The sequence below is a fragment of the Carcharhinus amblyrhynchos genome, chromosome 25 (assembly GCF_965287045.1).
Source record: "Carcharhinus amblyrhynchos chromosome 25, sCarAmb.v2.hapA, whole genome shotgun sequence".
Lineage (NCBI taxonomy): Eukaryota > Metazoa > Chordata > Chondrichthyes > Carcharhiniformes > Carcharhinidae > Carcharhinus > Carcharhinus amblyrhynchos.
The window spans coordinates 22,399,562-22,418,377 of record NC_137348.1 but is presented as its reverse complement, the minus strand read 5'-3'; the positions used below and the strand labels follow the sequence as shown (position 1 = coordinate 22,418,377).

The 18,816-nt window shown below is 36.5% G+C and overlaps 2 protein-coding genes across 11 annotated transcripts in view; one reads left to right on the top strand and one right to left on the bottom strand.

Moving 5' to 3' along the window:
- Positions 1–11,558, top strand: part of LOC145358179 (protein crumbs homolog 1-like) — a 243,980-nt gene extending 232,422 nt beyond the window's left edge. The window contains exon 13 of the mRNA XM_080211931.1: positions 11,466–11,558. Coding sequence (XP_080068057.1) covers positions 11,466–11,558 — 93 coding nt within the window. The remainder of the gene's footprint in view (positions 1–11,465) is intronic.
- The window catches only part of dennd1a (DENN/MADD domain containing 1A), a 547,788-nt gene that overhangs the window by 6,300 nt on the left and 522,672 nt on the right, over positions 1–18,816 (bottom strand). For 4 of the 10 annotated variants that reach the window (XM_080211932.1, XM_080211934.1, XM_080211933.1 and 1 more), the window contains 2 exons: positions 4,070–4,195; positions 983–1,235 (listed from right to left, as the gene is read on the bottom strand). In XM_080211932.1, coding sequence (XP_080068058.1) covers positions 983–1,235; positions 4,070–4,195 — 379 coding nt within the window. Of the gene's footprint in view, positions 1–982; positions 1,236–4,069; positions 4,196–11,613; positions 11,699–11,743; positions 11,800–14,706; positions 14,858–18,816 lie in introns of those variants that run through there. The other 6 variants (XM_080211937.1, XM_080211938.1, XM_080211939.1 and 3 more) reach the window with 4 other exon arrangements.

Sequence of the window (18,816 nt, the reverse complement as noted above, 5' to 3'; positions counted from 1 at the left end):
ATGCATTGTCTGGGTAGTATTGCCAATTAGAACTAAATAAAAGTCTTGTGGGCTGGTTGCGTGACCAAGCAATTTCTAATGTTCATTAATACAAACTTATAGAACTCGGAATTTTGGCTGACGTCATCCAATGTGCTAATATTGACAAATATTAGAAGCTTTCAAAATATGGACATAGCTTCTTTCTACGGCACAATGGATAAATCTCACCAGTTCATTTCCAGCATTGCTGGAAAAAAACTGACAATTTTTACTTTCCTGTTACCAGGCAGAACTTATTTCTAAGGATCTAGCCTCTTCACCATCAAGCTACTTGAAATCAAACTATGGAATGGACTTTAATAAGAAACAATGTTTGCTTTGATGGGGAGGTGCTGCTGGCAACTTGGATCTGGAAGATCTCCTGTGTCCCACACTAGTACGAGAGCTGTGTTTTTCAGTTAATAAGAGTGGTAGAGCCATTACCCAGGAACTTGCTTGGAGTTTGTCAATGCTGGACAAGTTACAAGAAATTTTCTCATCCATACCAAGACTTCTCTTAGCTTCAGCCTTCAATCTCTCTCCAAGTTACTAATGCTACTAAAGTTTTCACTCCCTCTTCATTAATCACCATCTTATATGCCCTCCTTTATTCTACATCTTCATTGTGTTGGTAGCAAACCACATCATTCTAGGTCTTTGTCAGACTAATTGGTAGTACTTAATGGAGGCAATCGCGGTATTCTTGCCTGCTGGCTGGAGAGCTAATGAGCATCCCATGTTGCCTCTTCTAGAGATGACCCACCAAATTAAATGGCATCTAGGCACTGAATTGGCTGGCCGCGAGCCTTCACTGGGATCAAGGGTCATAAGAATGGGTGGGATTTTCCAATCCTGCCCATCCCTGGGTTTGTCCAGTCTTACTGAAAGTAAATTGACTTTTGACTGCACTCCCAAAGTTGGTCAAAAAATATATGAACAGTACAAAATCATTTGCACAAACCTGATGTCCAAATGGATTTTCTATTTCTTCCTCTTTAGGTGTCCTCAGATCTTCCATACTTTTGGCTTGGCTGAGGGGCTGGTGTTGTGAGGTAACCTTTATACTGCTGAAAATGTCATCCAATAAGTTTACATCCATATTCCTACCCGGCACTGAGAGGCTGGGAAAGATAGTTGGCCCGTGTCTTTTCTCTGTGCTCAAAACCTCTCCATCAACTATATCGGATTCCTTCAATGTTTTATATGGTTGAGGCCTGGTATTGCGACATCAAAAAAAAAGACAGAATTAGGTTTGTATCTGAATGAAGAATACCTAATTAAATGATTTCATATTTGCTATTGTTAAAAACCTGTGAAATGCAAAGTTGAACCATTTTACCGCAGAACATAAAGCAGTTATTTTGTTATTCTAGCTGTTATAATGAAGATTGATTCCAGGTTTCATGCCACCATTTTCAACGTTATGCATTGTGCAAGTGCCCGATTAAGTTAGTACATGAGTTTGTCCAGCCCATAGTAAATGCTGGAATATGCTTGATGGGACGGATGATCAACCTATTCCTTGCAATTTTAGGCTAGTATTATCTTCCAGTGGAACCTATTCTATTAAGCCAATTACTTGACTTGTTAAAAGAATGAATAGTTTGATTTAATAAACAATCTTGATTTTTCAGGTTATGTTGTAAAAATGTTGTTTAGAAAATTATCCTTAAATTTAACTAAACATTAAGTATTTTTTGAAATAGCCTAAAAGATATTTAAAGGTTTGTTGGCAGCCCTGATCATTTTGTTCATTCACTTTACCGTCTGAAGAAAAACACAATGTGTCAGTTTTTTGGTGAACATAAACTTTGATTCCCAATCAAGCATAATAGTTTTACAATTGGCACACCGGCCATTTCAGCAGCATAGGTCATTTTGTAGGGGAATAAGTTAGCTAAGGGAGAAACGTAGAGGAGAATAGCTACACCATAGTAAATTTAATTGGAGGCACAAAGCTGCAGGCCTGATTGATTTAGGGGTTGAGATCTGATCAATTTGTGACCTGGTTAATCTCAGGTTTGAATGAGTCCTTTGTTTGTCATATTGCCATGTGATTTGCAGAATACATGGGTACTAGCAAATAGACACGGTCGTAAGAGTGTATAAATATGCAAAGTCAACAGTGAGCAGTCCCTCTTGAGACGTAACCCCTGTATATCCTCTTTGCACCTTCAGCAGTCTCTGTGTTGCATGTCTTTTGATGCTCCACTATAATTTCTAAAAGGTGATCGCACAGTTCCTGAATGAAGCTGTTACATTCTCACACATTGGCTGAGCTCCAATCACATCAGCTGTCCTAATGAATCACTGCTGCAATACCTTCTATCTTAGACTAAGATGTTAAATTAATTCCTCAGTCCTGCTAAAGGGATTGCAAAGTTTTGGGAAATGAAAGACAACTCAAAAGGACCTTCTGATCATTAAACACTCTCATACTTACAGTTACAACTCATCATGAAAGGTACATCAAAAACAATTTAAAATAAAATTACATATGAATGGCCAGCAGAGAATACTCAAACAGGAACAGCAGTATACGGAGCTTATTACCTTCAGGTGGAAGACCTCACAAGTGAATTGTCTCATAGAATAAGATCCTTATTCCGCAACTCTCTGCTTATTTGTAATATGTTAAAATTGTCATTATTGAAATACAATATTGGATATGTCACAGCAGTTATTTAGAAAAGTATTGTGTATTAATCAGACAAAAGAAAACAAATGAATATAGATTCAGATGACTGTTACAATGTTTTTGTCTATTTTCCAAAATTTAACTAGGTTCATTATTCAGCCATTGTTACCACCAAGATAGAAATCTCACAAAAGTGCCACCTACTGGGCCATCACATTAATTATAATTAGTTGTGCTTTGGCCAGAATGCAGTTTAGATTTTTAGTCAAAATCATTCTAGCACAGAATTCTGACTGAAATATGCAGTTAACTGGTATGCCTTCAACAGAAATCTATCCTAGTCCTTGCAGGTACAAAACACAAATAAAACTTCAGCATTGGTCAGAATTTCCAGCTAACAGTGAACCCAAAAGTTGCCAATCGAACGGATAATTTATTTATGCCTGGAACAGCCACAATGGTGCATTGTCCAGTGGCTAATTATTGACGGACAAAATATTATTTACTTGTTGGCGTATTTTAGACAGAAACCAGAAGAGAAATTCAACTTGAACTTCTCAAGCAAACAGAAAATATATCAGAGCATAACTTTAAAATATGCTCTCAGCATTCTTTGATAATTCAAGCGTTCATTTTGATAGTTCAAGAGAGAGAGAGCAATAATGCTGAAAAGTGAGTTCTATTGAGTGACTGGTTACTATATTATTGACAAACACCTCCCCCATGCCATCATGCAATTATCATGAAATAATCATTGGCAAATTCCTGGCTATCAAATTTTAGTTCAGCATCTTTGCACTTTTATTCAGTTACATGATTAACTAAAATATTGGCAGTGTATAAAGCTATTTCTGTATGATTAACAGGAATGGCTGCTACATAATTCTCTCAGCAAATAAAATGATCAGTAGCAAAGGATTTAGGTTTTGTGAAAGTTAAAGTTTATTTATTAGTGTCACAAGTAGGCTTGCATTAACATTGCAATGAAGTTACTGTGAAAATTCTCCAGTTGCCACACTCCAGCTCCTGTTCTAGTACACTGAGGGAGAATTTAGCATGGTCAATGCACCTAACCAACATATCTTTCAGACTGTGGGAGGAAACCCACACATACACAGGGAGAATGTGCAGACTCCGCACAGACAGTGATCAAGCTGGGAATTGAATGCAGGTCCCTGGCGCTGTGAGGCAGCAATGCTAACCACTGTGCCACCGTGCTACCCAAACCTACCAAGGAAAGAAAATGCAGTAGTTTGTTAGACACTTGATCTATGTGGTCTGCTATTTTTTTCCTCAATTCGATACAGCCATGTATTTAAATAGGTATATTCTGTAGAAATCACATTTACTCATAAGCAGTCACACACAAGTTTCTCAATCAAAAGAATATAAATGAAAGAGTCAGTAGACCATTCAAAAGGAGTGAAGAGAAAGCTTTCAGAGAAGGCAGATATAGAGTCCTCTTCATGGTGAAGTTCATCATCAGAGGAATCCTCAGAAAGGAAGACTGTGTAGTGTCGTGTGGGCCTTACGATGCTGAAGAAAACAGGAAGAAAATTCAAATTTACTCAATGAAGAGCAAATGCTGAACATCACTGTCCACAAATAAAGATCATCTCAGGCTGAGAGATTCTAAAGCATCAACTTTCAAACCACTCTGTACTTCAGGGATGTATTAGGTGAAGCATAAACATGTTGGGATACCAATATTTATTGTATAATTTAGCTACTTTCATTTTTGGCTTTATTTTTATTAGAAACATTGTACTGCTGGTTGGGACAATCATTGTCTACACACTGCTGCTTCATTAGTCTTACATCTCATCAGTAAAAGCAGGAATTGTGGAACAACAGACAGATAAAGGTTTGTTACAAGAAAAAGTGACATAATCCAGGAGATTAAACTTTAAAATACACCCAAATGATTTAGAAAGATAACAAGCTTGAGCAAGAATACTGGAAAGTGAGAGAATATGAAATTTCAATAGGAGTTCATTGTTATAAAGAGGTATTAATCACCAATTTTTAGGGCTTGATTTCAATAAAGCTTTAAGAAAAGAATTGAGGATTGTTGAAGTTCATGTAAATGAGGAAGGTCTTGGATACGTCATACATCTGGAATGGCGCAAAAGGAAATTCTCTTTGACTTCTTTGTTTGAGAACTTCAGACTTTCTGAACATAATACTAGACTACCTGCAGGATACTGCAGCTTTCTGGAGATATTCCAGAGTTGATTGGTCCATGGGGTGGACTGGAAAGTTGGGTAGGAAAATGAGTCAAAAAGCAGTCGAAGGGAATCCCTGTGACAAAGACAACTCACAGGAAACTAACCATGGCAATGGAGAAAGCAAAATGTTATTTGGAAACACAATAATAGTAAGGGAATAGTCAAAAGAATAGAAATGCTTTTGTAGTTGTAAGCAAGTATCATAATTGTGTAATAAATACGGAAAGTGTTGGAAAAACACAAGAGATATGGTAGCATCTATGAAGAGAAACAAAGTTAATATTTCAAGTCCAATATGACTTTAAATTGGAACTCTCGAGTTTGCAAGACTTGAAATTGGACTTGAAATGTTAGCTCTTGTTTTTCTAAACAGATGCTGCCAGATTGGCAGAGTTTTTCCAACATTTTCCGTTTTTATGTCAGATTTCCAGATCTGAAGTATTTATTACCTTTTGCCTTTTATTACTACATCTGTGTGTTGCCTCATGGTGCTTTTTTAAAAAAAATGTTTTACTCTGTTCTTAAAATTACAAAGCCAATTTTAGGAAAGACCAGGCAAACTTGAATCCATTTCTTGCTTGCTCCAAAATCCAAATTCAAGATCCAATTGAATCCAATTCATGGTCTCCTCAAGAGAGGCAAACACGATCCAATCTGACAGGATAAGGCATTACACACCATCTTGAGCTTGATCTGATGCCTGATCTCAGCCAAAAGGCCAAGAAGCGTTTGTGAGGCATCTTATGGCGAACCCACAAAAGATTTCAGGGTGGATAAAGGAACATTTCAATCTGAAACCAAGACACATTAACGGAATGAAATATTGGAAAGTGGGGGGAGGGGAGGGTTACATAAATGAGATAGTTTAAAGGATCTCAAGGATTACATGTCAGTGCTACTCCAAATTTTCCATGGTGGGAATGTGGCAGAATGTGTTTTATGATTGGGCAGGTTCAATTCTTCAATTATTCAAACCTCTACACTAAATAAGAACATAAGAACATGCTTCCTTTTACATGAATAGTTCACTAATTCTCATATTCATAGTTAGCACATGTCAAGAGAAAGACATTTCTTTTTTTTTTAAATACACATTTTCTAGGGCAAGGTAGAGTTCATTCGTTATTAAACAATTGCTCATTTTCTGGTTACATTAAACAAATATTTATACTGTGCCTGAAATATGTTTTTAAGGGCACTGGCAAACACTTAGGCTGGAATTTTACTGCCTCTCCCACCCCAGAACCGGAGCAGACAAGGCTTGCAGAACGGCATCCTCCGTTGGCCTTGGGCAGGATCTTATGAGCCTCAGACAGGCGAGGCAGTAAAATTCCGGCAGTAATCAAGAATTAACAAGGTTATTTCTGAATATCAAAATTACCAATTTTTACAGGGTCAACTTTTTTGCCAATCCCAAGTGCAAGATATATTACACAATCTATACAGTAAATACTGATGGCATTTCATAAACAGTTACACTTATGTATTGTAGATAATTCCTCACTGCCCCCCCCCCCTTTCCATGCCAATATACCTAGAAGAGGAACGACAAAGCCATAAGCCTCAGTATAAATCAACTGGCACCAAGAGTCTCACAAAGCAGCTGGAAGAAGACTATGGCGAATCCATCACATATATCACCGGATGCTGAGTTTAAACACCAAATGCAGCAGAAACCGCGAGGACAATAATGTAAAGTGACTGCTTACTTTTCTCTATAGCTTTTAACATGTTATTTCTGTACTATTCAAAAGGATGGACATACATTTTCACATGGCCATAATCAATGGAGATTTAGCAAAATCGCAAATTCAGCAGTCCATTGTCAGTAATTGCAAAAATATTCAAGAACCAAGATGCTGAATTTGAATACTGAATAAGCTCAAGAAATTATTTGAAAAATATTTCAGTTGCATGAGGAGATTAGAGAAACTAAGATTGCTCTCCTTGCAGCAGCAAAGGTTATGAGGAGATTTTCAAAATTATGAGGCGTTTTAACTTAGTGGATTGGGAATAACTGACTTCACTGGGTTGGTAATCAGAAGAAACAAATTTAAAGTAAGTGTCAATGGAACGAATTGATGCAAAAAGATGAAAAATTTTTTTTTATGTATGATGATGATCTGGAATGCATGATCTTAAAGCAAATTCAATAGTAATTTTTTAAAAAAGAATTGGATAAATATTTGCTGTGATATGAGGAATGAGGCTATCTGGATAGCTCTCTCAAACAGCCAGTGTAGGCACAATGAGCCAAATAAAATCATGCAGTCCAGAAGACCATGAAATAGAATGTGATATGCCAAGGTTAGAAACAAAGGTTGAAAGTTATTCAGAACTGTTCTGCTGGCATTACTTTGCCAGAGGAGAAGCAATTCTAAAGAACTTCCCAGCCTAAAAATATGGTGAACTGTCAAACTTAATCAGCTTTACATCTTGGTACTTTATATCATTGTGAACTTTCTGATAACGGCAACCCATGTAGCTGGCGCAGGCTTTGGTCACAATTCAGATTTTTTTTTAATACATGTACATCTCCAACATTACATATTCACTGTTGCGCTTATCAAGTGCATTTCTAGAGGTTGTTAATGACAATACACACAAATTAGGAGGTTTGCAAACCCCGATGCTTCATGCAATCTCAGAATTTGAGGATTTGATCTGTCATATCCCGGATACTGATCAGAATTCATTGGGTCTGTGACTGGGACAAGATAACGCAAATGATTTTTACTTCTTTTTCATTTGGGAATAACCAATAAAAAACATAATTGCTGGTACAAGAACATGAAATAAACAGGAAACCCTGCAAACAACAGATATAATTACTTACACTTCTAATTTTAGGTTTCTACTATCACTTCACAAGCACAGTTATCAAATCATGGAAAAGGAGTAAAAGGCTTCACCCTGTTGAAACACGAGATGGTAAACATCTTGCCTGATTATTTGTAACGTGCCTAAAGGAAGTAAAGTGTTCCCATATAGACATCATGAACACTGACAGGAAAGGGAAAATAAAATGGAATTTTGCCAAGTGTTGCACTAAATGAATACATTTCACATGCTGGAACACTTTACACAAAGATTCAACAATGTTGATAATGAAAAAAAAACTGCTGAGTTTGTGAAAGAACTTATTTCTGCAATTCCAAATCACATGGCTTTCTCACCACAAATCACAGCATTCAACACGTCAAACTGGCCATGATCCCAAATTCAAATATTGGCCCCCATATGCTGACAAATTAGACAACTTTTAAGATGAAAATAAAGAAGAAACAAAATAGCTATATTTCAACATTGGATTTCCAACATCTATTGGAGTACCTTTTGATTTTGGCATCTTTCTGCATTCTTACACATCCTGTCCCCAATCCATCTCAGCATCATTTAGTTGCAGTCTCTTGCTGGCAGTCCAATACATTTCACTCTAAAATTTGGATGCTTGTAATTTCTACGATTTTAGCAGGATTTGGACATTACTTTCTTATAATTTTCCAACAGATAACACAAATCCAATTTTTTCCATTATTAGTATCTCAAACACTTAGCAAACTTTTCCAGACACAATGCCCAGAAATGAAAATGAAAAATGCTTTGAATTCATGTATGACTTAAAAGTAATGGGTGGTGGTCAGTTCATTAAAGTACATGGGATTCTGCATTGACTTTTTGCATGTGATAGGAAATATGCACACCTTTCCTAACTCTTCAGCATAAGTATATCACACAGCATGATTTTAATTATCAGATATATCCAGCTGCGCTAGCAATTATCATTTAAATCTGTGTAATACTCTGTAAATAAAATAATTCAAATGTTGGCCCCTGTATGCTGACAAGTTAGACAGTATGTGAGATGCACATCATACTACAGATGATGACAGCTGGAAAAAAGCAATTTCCCTTTTTTTCTTTGCCATTACTGTTTGTTCCTGGAGTTGCTTTCCCTGCTCGGTACACTCCACTTGTCATCTTCCAGCGCCTATCTGACAACTGTTCATGTGTGTATGACGACAGAATAGGTAACCAATGGCACCTCACAATGCATACTGCCACTAGGGATTATTAGGTAGTGGGAAGCCTGACCACCTCTGCCATCTTTAAAGCCAATTATAGCACCTGGCTTCTGCCTAGGATAAGGTCAACTAACTCGAGGCAGACTAAAGTATGAACTTGTGAACTTTCTAGTCTATCACGAGGGAGTTTACTATTGATTCTAAATAAAATATAGAATAAATAAATTCTAAATACCAATAAATTAAAAAAATCCTAATTTTGCAGGACAATGTACATACATAAACACCTCAAATTCTACTCATATTTTAAAAACATAAAATTGTTTTTTTATTACTAAGCTGAATTGTTATGATTTAACGGCAAGCTACTGCACCTTATTTCACGTGCACATTAATAGAATACCAGCTTTCAAAAAATGAATTCTACCTTATTTGCTATTCAGATATCAGAAATGAAAAATTACCTTGTTTCTAATTAACTTTCTTGAACTGAGGTAATAAAATCCTTAGAATGAACACCTCTCTAATCCCTTTGATTTCTCTCAAAACTTGATCAGCTGTGATTTATTGGCACAGTTCTCACAAGTTAGTGCAAAGTTAATCAGAGGGGCATATTCTGCAGCTGCACCAAAAACAGTGGGACAGGAACAGGATTTGAGAGGTTTGGGTCAGCAGATCATGTCATAGCTCTCAAATAAAACAATGTGAGGTGGAATTTCCCACCATAATTTTGAGAGAAACTGGATAAAATGTGTAGGTAGCCATTTATCTGAGATTTCCAGTGAAGTTACAAGGGGGCTGGAAAACCCTTGTAAAATTTGATCTCCCCAGTAACATATTATTTTTTGGGATGACTCCACTATTTAATTTCAGTGAATCAATATGGCCAATTTTGCATTGAACTGTCAATCCATCCTTAATGCGGACAGGCTCCCCTGAATGACTCCTTGTTGCAAAATGATTTATTGAGCACTGGTCATTTGCTCATATTTTATTTGATCAGTAATTTTTTGTATGTGGGAGTCCGGATAGTGAGTGCAGGTAGGGGACTCATCAACGGTCAACATCATATCTAAACTTAATCCAGTTCGGACTTCACATCTACTTTGTGCACTTCTGGCAGGGATTGTTGGACTGCAATCAGCAACAGCGACCCTTGTTTTGGAAAAAGACTAGAATGAAATTGCTGCTGCAATGCATGCTCCACATGTGAAAACAAGGCCCTAGTTTGTTGACTTCAAAACCATAATTGGTGTAAATTTTCAAAGATGTTGGCCACAGTTTATGTGGCACTCAAAAAGTGGAGTTCCTACACTTAACAACATTCCGTATGGTACTTTCAGGTATTGTGCCACTAAAAATGTATCATGTATCAGATTTAGTTTTAAATTGTATTCATGCACAATACTTAAACACTTGTTTAATTTGGTGACTTTGCACATTCAGGTGTTAAGTATAGGCATAGTTGAGTATTGATCTAGTTCAATATGTGGGGTGTTGTAAAAAACAGAAATTATATGTAAATTAAAAGTAATGAACATTTCTATGCTCAGTGTTCTAAATATTATAAACAATTGCTTTGTGATGTAAACCATACTATAGCAGGCAGGGTCACAATGGGTTTTTAAAGAAAAATGTGTTTATTCTGTTACCTGTTTTTTCTAGTGTCCTTTAAAAAAGAACAGAATTATAATCTCACAAAAACACCCCATATTCCTAATTAATTTGATTCAGTGACCCATTTTGACGTTCAGTACCTGTTACCTGCTTGGATGTCACACTGAGGAATCTGTCTGCAGAAAGGCAGGTCACAGCAAGTGCTGGTACATAGAAAACAACCACAAATAAGAAAAAAAAGATTTTCTGTCTGTCTCAGCTATAAACGCCATCAGCTCTGCATGACTGCACCAGCTCTTGCCTCCTAATCCCTTGGCTGAGTTACAATGTGGATGACTTGCCCCTCTATTTTAATGTCTCGTTATCATGTCCTCTGTTACTGTTAGTATGTGACAACAATGACAGCAGAGGCTGTTCCTTGTTAAGTATCATGTAACAAATACAGCTCTACAAAATCTAAGATTCGCTTCATAGCTTATGATGGTGTGGGTTTATTTTAATGAGGAAGGACCACATCTTGAGGGTTTTTTTTAACCACCAGAATGCATAAAAATATGAATTTCAATCGAGTGATTAGAAGTGAAATGTGACAAATCTAAACCTAAATAAAATAAATTGACACAAGTAGAAAAAAAGAAATTTTGTGATTTTAGTTTTTATTTTACAAGGAACCTTGTCTGATATGAAGTCGTATAAATATGGTAGCAATCTATTCTATAGGGATATAGTGTTCAAAATCAAATAAATAGAGTCATATACTATATAATATTTCTTTTGGAAAAATAGTTGTACAAAATATGAAGCAATATAGTCGGTATAGAGATACGTATGAGGGCTGCAAGTCCCTCTTTGGACCACCCTATACCAAATCTGTTGTACATGTTCAGTTACATTTCTCGAAAATAGTTTCATTCTCAATTGCTTTGCATTCTGCAGTGGCATCAAACGTCAACCATGCACTTTGTGACCAACAATTGCTCTTTCTCCAAGACCATCTCAGAGCAAACATTAATGGCTGGCTTGGGGTAGTTTTGTTCAGCAGACATGAGATTCACAGAAGATTCTGGTCCAATTCTTAACTGGGCTGCCATGATGCTTTTCAGTTGAGATCCTGAATGGCTGATACAGAAAATGGAACATCATCCCTTTTGCTTGGGCTGGCTTCGGACCTGGTGAAGGTGAAAAGACAGTGCTTCAGAACATTGTTCCAATGCACTGTCATTTGGGATCCTTTAAGATGTCACCTAAATGTTTGATCCACAATGCTTGTCTAGAATATGCCAAAATTCAGGACTTTATTACTACATTATCATTGAGAATTAATCATGCTCACAAAGTGTTCTGAACTCACGTTTCATGCATAAGCATTTTCATACTATCCTAGAAATATTCAAGGCACGCAGCAACTTAACAATATACTAATCCATTTAAATTTACTGGCTGTTGATAAAATTATTGACATTTACAATTGCAACAAAACAAGAACAAATTATAAAATTAATTAAATTTTCAATTAGAGATTGTTTTAACAAAATAACAAGCATTGTTTTTAAAAGGGTTTCAGCTGACGTGTTCTCATTTTGGGAGCACTCATTAAAAATAATAATTTATATTTATAATTTTCTCAAAGGCTGATTGTGAATAAAACCACAACCATTTTAATTGTTGTCGACTGAAATCTATTTTAATTTGTTTCCACTTCCTTTGGTCCTCTTGTGTAATGTAGCATCTTCTGGCTGAGGGAAGGCAGGCAAATTGTTTCTGGGCTTTTGCCAAAGTCATCCTGCAATTTGCCACTACCTTGTGTGTCTCTATGATTGTTTTTCTCCCCCCTCTGTGGAAGTGGCTGGTCTCCAAACCTGGCAGTGTGGAATATGAGCAATCAGAAGCAAGAGCTGGTGCCGTATGGCTCTGTGGCATCCCAACACACCTCATTTTACTGCTGGTGCCTAATTTTTGTGCAGCAAAGGACGCCCTTTTGCACAGGCATGTTGCCACTTCAATGTATGCAGAGACCTGAAGCGCAGTCAATATTTTCTATATTGCTCAAAGGGTTGATGAGCCAATTCATTTGTAGACATTGTTTGTATTCTGTTAATTTGAAGTTTGTATTGTTGAAACATTTTTTTTACCTACTATACTTTAAATATTGAATGAAATAAACAAATTCTGGGATTACTTGCAGTTTTTGCATCAACTCATATAGAAGCCGACTGCCACATAGCAATTTTCTTACATTGTACACACTGCAATGTAACCATTCACAATAAGATCCACTCTATTTTATAAAATGGATTGGTGTTGTGTGATAGGACACCATGAAGAATTCACAACTTATCAGGAAATGCAGCTCATGGGCCCCAATGTCACACATGAATTGTTCTTCAATATTCCATTGCTCTAACTTCAAATTCCACCAACCCAAATTCTGAAATTGAACTCACAAAGCTAGTAATTTTAGGCAAGCATCAGAGGAAAAAAAAGGCTATGAAAGCTGCTGGATTGTTGTTAGTATCCCAACTCGTTCACTCATATCCTACCATGTTTGGTCTGCTTGTGACATCATGTGGTTAACTCTTGATGTTTTCTGAAGTGATCTATTCAGTTACACAAATAATTATTTTTGCAATAAGAGTGGCCATGTTGGATCTACCTACATACCATGGCATCGTAAACACAATATTAGCCACACTAAGGCTGGGAGCCTCAGATGAATCTAACGAACAAGAGGGAATAGCAAGGAAGTGAAATGCCCTGAAGGTGAGTCATGGAAAGGTAACATGTAAATGATGTGGGCTAACTGAGAAGAAATAAGTGGATTCCTTTGATAATCCTTTAAGAACCCTGAAGAATATCTTGCATCCTTTGCTTGCTGTAAACAAAAAGTGACGCATGAAATTAAGAACTTCACTGCAATATCGTGTTAAGAAAGTTGAACAAACAAGGTAGTTTAATGAAAGCATGAGTTTAGCAGCCAAGGTATCTAGAGTTCAAAAGACAATATCACCTGAAAATAATCTGAAGATGTTGCTGTAACTCTGAACCTCAGAAACAAAGAAATTTCTTAAGGCCATTCAAAACTCTCTAGCTTGTGTCCTTGCTTGCACCAAGGCCTGTTCACCTACCAGCCCTATTCTTGCTGATCAACATTGGTTCCTGCTCAACAATTACTCAATTTCGAAGTTCTCATCCTTGTTTTCAGATTGTTCCATGACTTCTCCCCCGACTCACGGTAAACATTCCCCGCTCTTGAACATTTAGAGATATCTGCACTCTTACGTCCCTGGGACATTTTGCTACATTAAAGGCAGTGAAGAAATGAAAGTTGCTGTTATCACGTTTAGATGATGTTGCTCTCTCAGATTGCATGGCCTTCACATCTTGCTGCTGTGTATTTACCCAAGTGCCTTGAGTGACAAAGAAATATAACTGAGAGCTTCTCCCTCCCAATTCATTCTAAAGATTTCTATTAAAAAATACAGTGCATTTAGCCCTATTAACATTACACCAGGAAGCAAAATGAAACATTTAATTGAAATGCATCAATTAAAAAAGTAGATTTTGCATGCTGAATGTATTAACCTCTACAGCACTTTGTCTCAAAGGAACTAGCAGCTCATCAGAATTCATATATGTCCGAAGCGGTGAATTGTTTGCTAAATATTAATGATGTTCATATAGTTTTATATACAAGTAATGGTAAAATGCTAATAAAATATGTAAATTTTAATGCATTGGGGTATATCCTTCCACCCCCTTTTCTAATGGAGTTCAATTATAAATTACCTGACCAGTGCAGCAGAGGCCAATGTTCAGTCCTAATTAAAAATATTACAAAACCTTAGAGGAGATTGTTTCCACTGTCAAATTAAAGAGCTACATGGAATCAATTATTAGTAGGTTACTATCAATTTAAAACTACAGCCCTCACTGATTTCTAATACATAATCAGTGCATAGGGACTCTGGAAATATGAATGGATAAAATTCTCAATATTTTGTGTGTCAAATGTTATATCTAAGTGCAAATAATGTTGAAAGGTTGCATCATCTTAAATATGATACATCGATTAAATTAATTGAGACTATAAGGCAAGCATAATGCAAAGTTTAAGTTTTGAATGGAGATTTAATTTTGTTTTAAAGTGAATATGAACCATTAAGTTTTATCCCCACAGACAGACCTTTTAAACGTCATCAATTTTATTTCTACTTGATAAGTGCAGCAAAATAGAGGAAAATAACAGAATAATAACTGTTATTAAAACACTTACTTTCAAGTTACTCTGTACTGCATTGCCTGCCCTATTCCACAAGGAGGCAGTAAAGCTACACAAGAGAAGTAAAGCATAACATGGGTGGAAACACTGAAGGCAGGTTATCTTACTTTAGTATGGACACTCATCTAACTTAAAGTTACTTGATAATATTGCTTTTGGTGACAGTAGATACAAACGTGTTCTTGTTTTTAAACAGAACTGGACTGCAATTTACGATGATTAAATTATTTTCAGATTTCACAAAAAGAAGTTATTCTATTTAACAACCTTCAGAATTAAAATATCTAAGAATTTATGAAAGTATAGCATAATATATGTGCATATTTAGGGAAGAAAGATATGAATTCAAAAGATTTAAACTCCTGTGCTCATTTAGCTTAGCTGAGTTGAAGATTTATGATGATGGAAAAGGTATATGCTGCAAAACAAATTAAAATAAGAACTTGACATTAAAAATATTACTAATTTAAAAAACAAAACAAATAGGTCTTAATGAATATCTGAGTCTGACTCTTGTTGTAACAAGATTATCAAGTTAATCAAAACTTTAAAAAAATTGGGAATCACGTCCCTGGTTTCATCCTAATAAATTGTGAGAATTGTTTTCTTCCTTTCTCGGTAATTCTGTGTTGCATCTAATTGCCTCACTGAGGACAACAGGTAGGTATTCTCCTCTCAGCCTTCACAGATGGCTGCTGCAACATGCAAAGAGTAACCTGTTTAACTGCGTGCCCATTTTCTGCAGGGAAGCTACTTTCCTGTGTTGAGTAGCTTCTCTCATAGCCTGTCCAATGCAGGTACAAACCCACACCTTCCAACGAAAGAGAACACTATTCACAATTCTATTTTGTTTGGCAGCTTATTACTTAAAGTTTGTATGAAAAAATGAGCGAGTTAATAAACGTGCAAGCATTACAGCCAACAGTATGAAACAGGATTATTACTCAGCTTAGCTTTCTTCTGCACTGGGTCATGTTTCTTTTTCAGGTCAACTGTGTCTGCCACAGTTTGGTGTTTAATGAGAAGTGAGTTTATTTCATGTGCAAAATGTGTTAATAGAGATAAAGGGTTCAGTTTGTCAGTCTTGTCCAGTCCTCTGTCTAAATTCATACATATCAATGGTGCTTTGGAAGAACAGGTCTATATTGTCATGGCTTACTGCTGCAATGATCAAAACATAAAGCCACTAGGATGGCGGCAACATGAGATAACAAGAAAGAATTTATTGCTGAATTACGGTCTAACCTGACATATTATCTAGCTTCAATCACAGAAAATACACTTGCACACCAAATAAATTCAAGCATTAAGAACCTCAGATTGAATGATCAGGCACGATACAGAATCACAATTCTGTGAAAATAAACCACTTTGTAAAAGAAATAGTCAGGCTGCCCTAGGTCTCAATATATAATTCAGTTTCATATCTATTACATACTGGCTGACTGACTTGCATGTACACGCTTACTGTAATCATCAATTTAATCTACTATTTTCTAACTGACAATTGCACAGATATATTCTCAGTCCTTTACACTCTTTACCCATTAACTGGAAGGAAATTGTAACTGGCCAGCTTTGCGCAAAAAAACCCTGGAAAAATATGATTCATTATATCATGCACATTTCTGCTCTGCATATCATGAATTACATCCAGAAGTTATTAGAGTTTTCTCCATTGGATTTAGTCTGACCCAGAGAATCTTGCTAAGTCTTTGAGATTGTTAAGATTTAAAATCTAAAATTTGCGTTTTGCACAGCTGACGTGTGAATTTAAAGGGTGCGTTATTTACACAAGGTCCATGAGTGAAGTCCATTCATCTACTAAAAGGCATGGCTGGAATTGCTGATATTTTGTTTGAACACTATTAAGAATTCCTTGGTACTCTCTGCTGGACTAGGCAAGAATCTTTTAAATGAACTGTCTTAACAGCTAACTAACCTGTCCACTAGGATTTTCAGACAGAAGAAATCATTATCATGAGGTTATCTATCTCTTCTCCACTTTATACAATATGAAAATCTTTCATTTATATAGCGATTCTAACTTCCATTGAATTGTTGAATGATACAATGCAGAAGCAGGCCAGTCAGCCCATTAAGGTACTTTGGTACTTTGAAACAGATACACGTTAGTGCCACTTCCATGAGTTTTGCCACAGCCCAGAAAATTTTTCCTCCTCCAAATATCCAATCCCCTTTTTAAAGTTGTGACTGAATCTGCATCCATCGCCCTCCAGACAGTGTTTTCCACATCATAACAATACAAAGCACAATTTTTTTTTTCAATCATGCTGTCCCTGGTTCCCAGTCTAGGTATTCTGGTTCACAGCCCTTCTGCAGTTGGATACAGTTTCTGCTCGTTCTATCAAAGGCCTTCACGATTTTAAGTATCTCCATTGAATCTCCCCTTATCTGTTTTTGCTCTGGGGTAACAGTCCCAGGATTTTTAATCTCTGTTAATAACTAAAACCATTATTCTTCAGGACCATTACAGTAATTTTTTACACCACAAACCCTGAATCCTTCAAATATTCCCCGGGTGGTGACTAGAATTGGCTGCAATATGCAGATGAAATGCTAATAAATTTCCCTGAACATATAACAAAGCAGACATGTGGGCACTGAGCAGAAGTCAGATATCTGATGGGGGGTAGTGGTGGGGGGGAGAGGAGGAGGAGGAGGAGAGAAAGGGCAGTGCAGAAAGTAGAGGGAAGTTAACAAACACAGTTAAAGTAGGAGGAAGGGGTGGCTTGAAGTCAGGGGCAGAGAGAGTAACAAGGCAAAACAATTTTGAAAGGTAATTCCAAACAGTAGGATACTAGTCCTAACAGACTGACCTTCAATAATGAATCAGGGAGCATGGGGAACACTAACCTTCAAGTCACAGGAAAGGAAGCTGCAGCATTGGACGTTTCTCAAATTGGGTGAAGTAAAGAAGATTCCAAATCTGACTCAATGGCACAAGGAACCACAATTCTTGTGAATGATAAAGCAATGATTGAAAGAACTATGGCCCAAGAATTCTCGATTTAGTTGGTTTGAGAAAGATGAAGGTGGACAGGAATCAATTCTCAACTGCATAAAGATGTGAGTAAGTGACTATTGGCTTATAATATGTGAAAGTTTAAAAAGTGCATTGTAGAAAGAGTTTAGAGAAAAACTGAATGCTACATTGGTTCAGGACATGGCGTGTTGACTTCTGAAACTTGGGTTTGAATTCAGACCAGATTAATAGGCTATAAGGGTCATACATAAAGTAGGCTTGAACAGTCACATCACAGTTTCTAATAAATACAGCCTAAAGGATTTAATGATTCACAATTTGACACCAAAATTGCAACTTTATTCAAGAAAGCTTGAAGAATGGCAGTGTGTTGAAAAATCTTTATTGGCATTGTAATGGTGGGTGCCAGTTTGGGCTGAAAACAACTGGAGAAAAAGCCTTGCCTATGCAATCATAAACATCTTATAAATAAAAAGTAAGTCTAACTCTCTCCCCCATTACCCTGCCATCAACCCACTACCTCCCAAATTGTTAGTAAGAAGAAAACTTTATTCTACATCTGTGAGTACTTGTTGGTGATACTGGATACCCAACATGGAGAATGATTCAGCAAACATTGGCCTGGATTTTGTTGTCAACAGTAAAGCAAGGGCTCAAAGCATGGTTTTTCCCTTTCCCAATGGAAGTTTAAACCTGGTGCTAATTCATGCTGTTTGACCAGCAGCAGCACTGAGCAGATAGGCAGCTAATCAAACTGGGGTATTCACAAACAGTAATGTGCTTCTAATCCTTCACTATCGCTTTAGTTTTTCAATAGTGAAATGAATTATAATTGGATTAAGATAGCAGGTTAAATAAAGTTTTTTTTTAAAAAATGTGGGTTTTTTATTACATAGAAATTTGACATTCCAATAAATATAAAATTAGCTTCTTATGGCCAGGGTGTTTCATGATAATTGTGAGGTTAGAGTGCCATTAAAAACTCAGTTAACACTTCATTC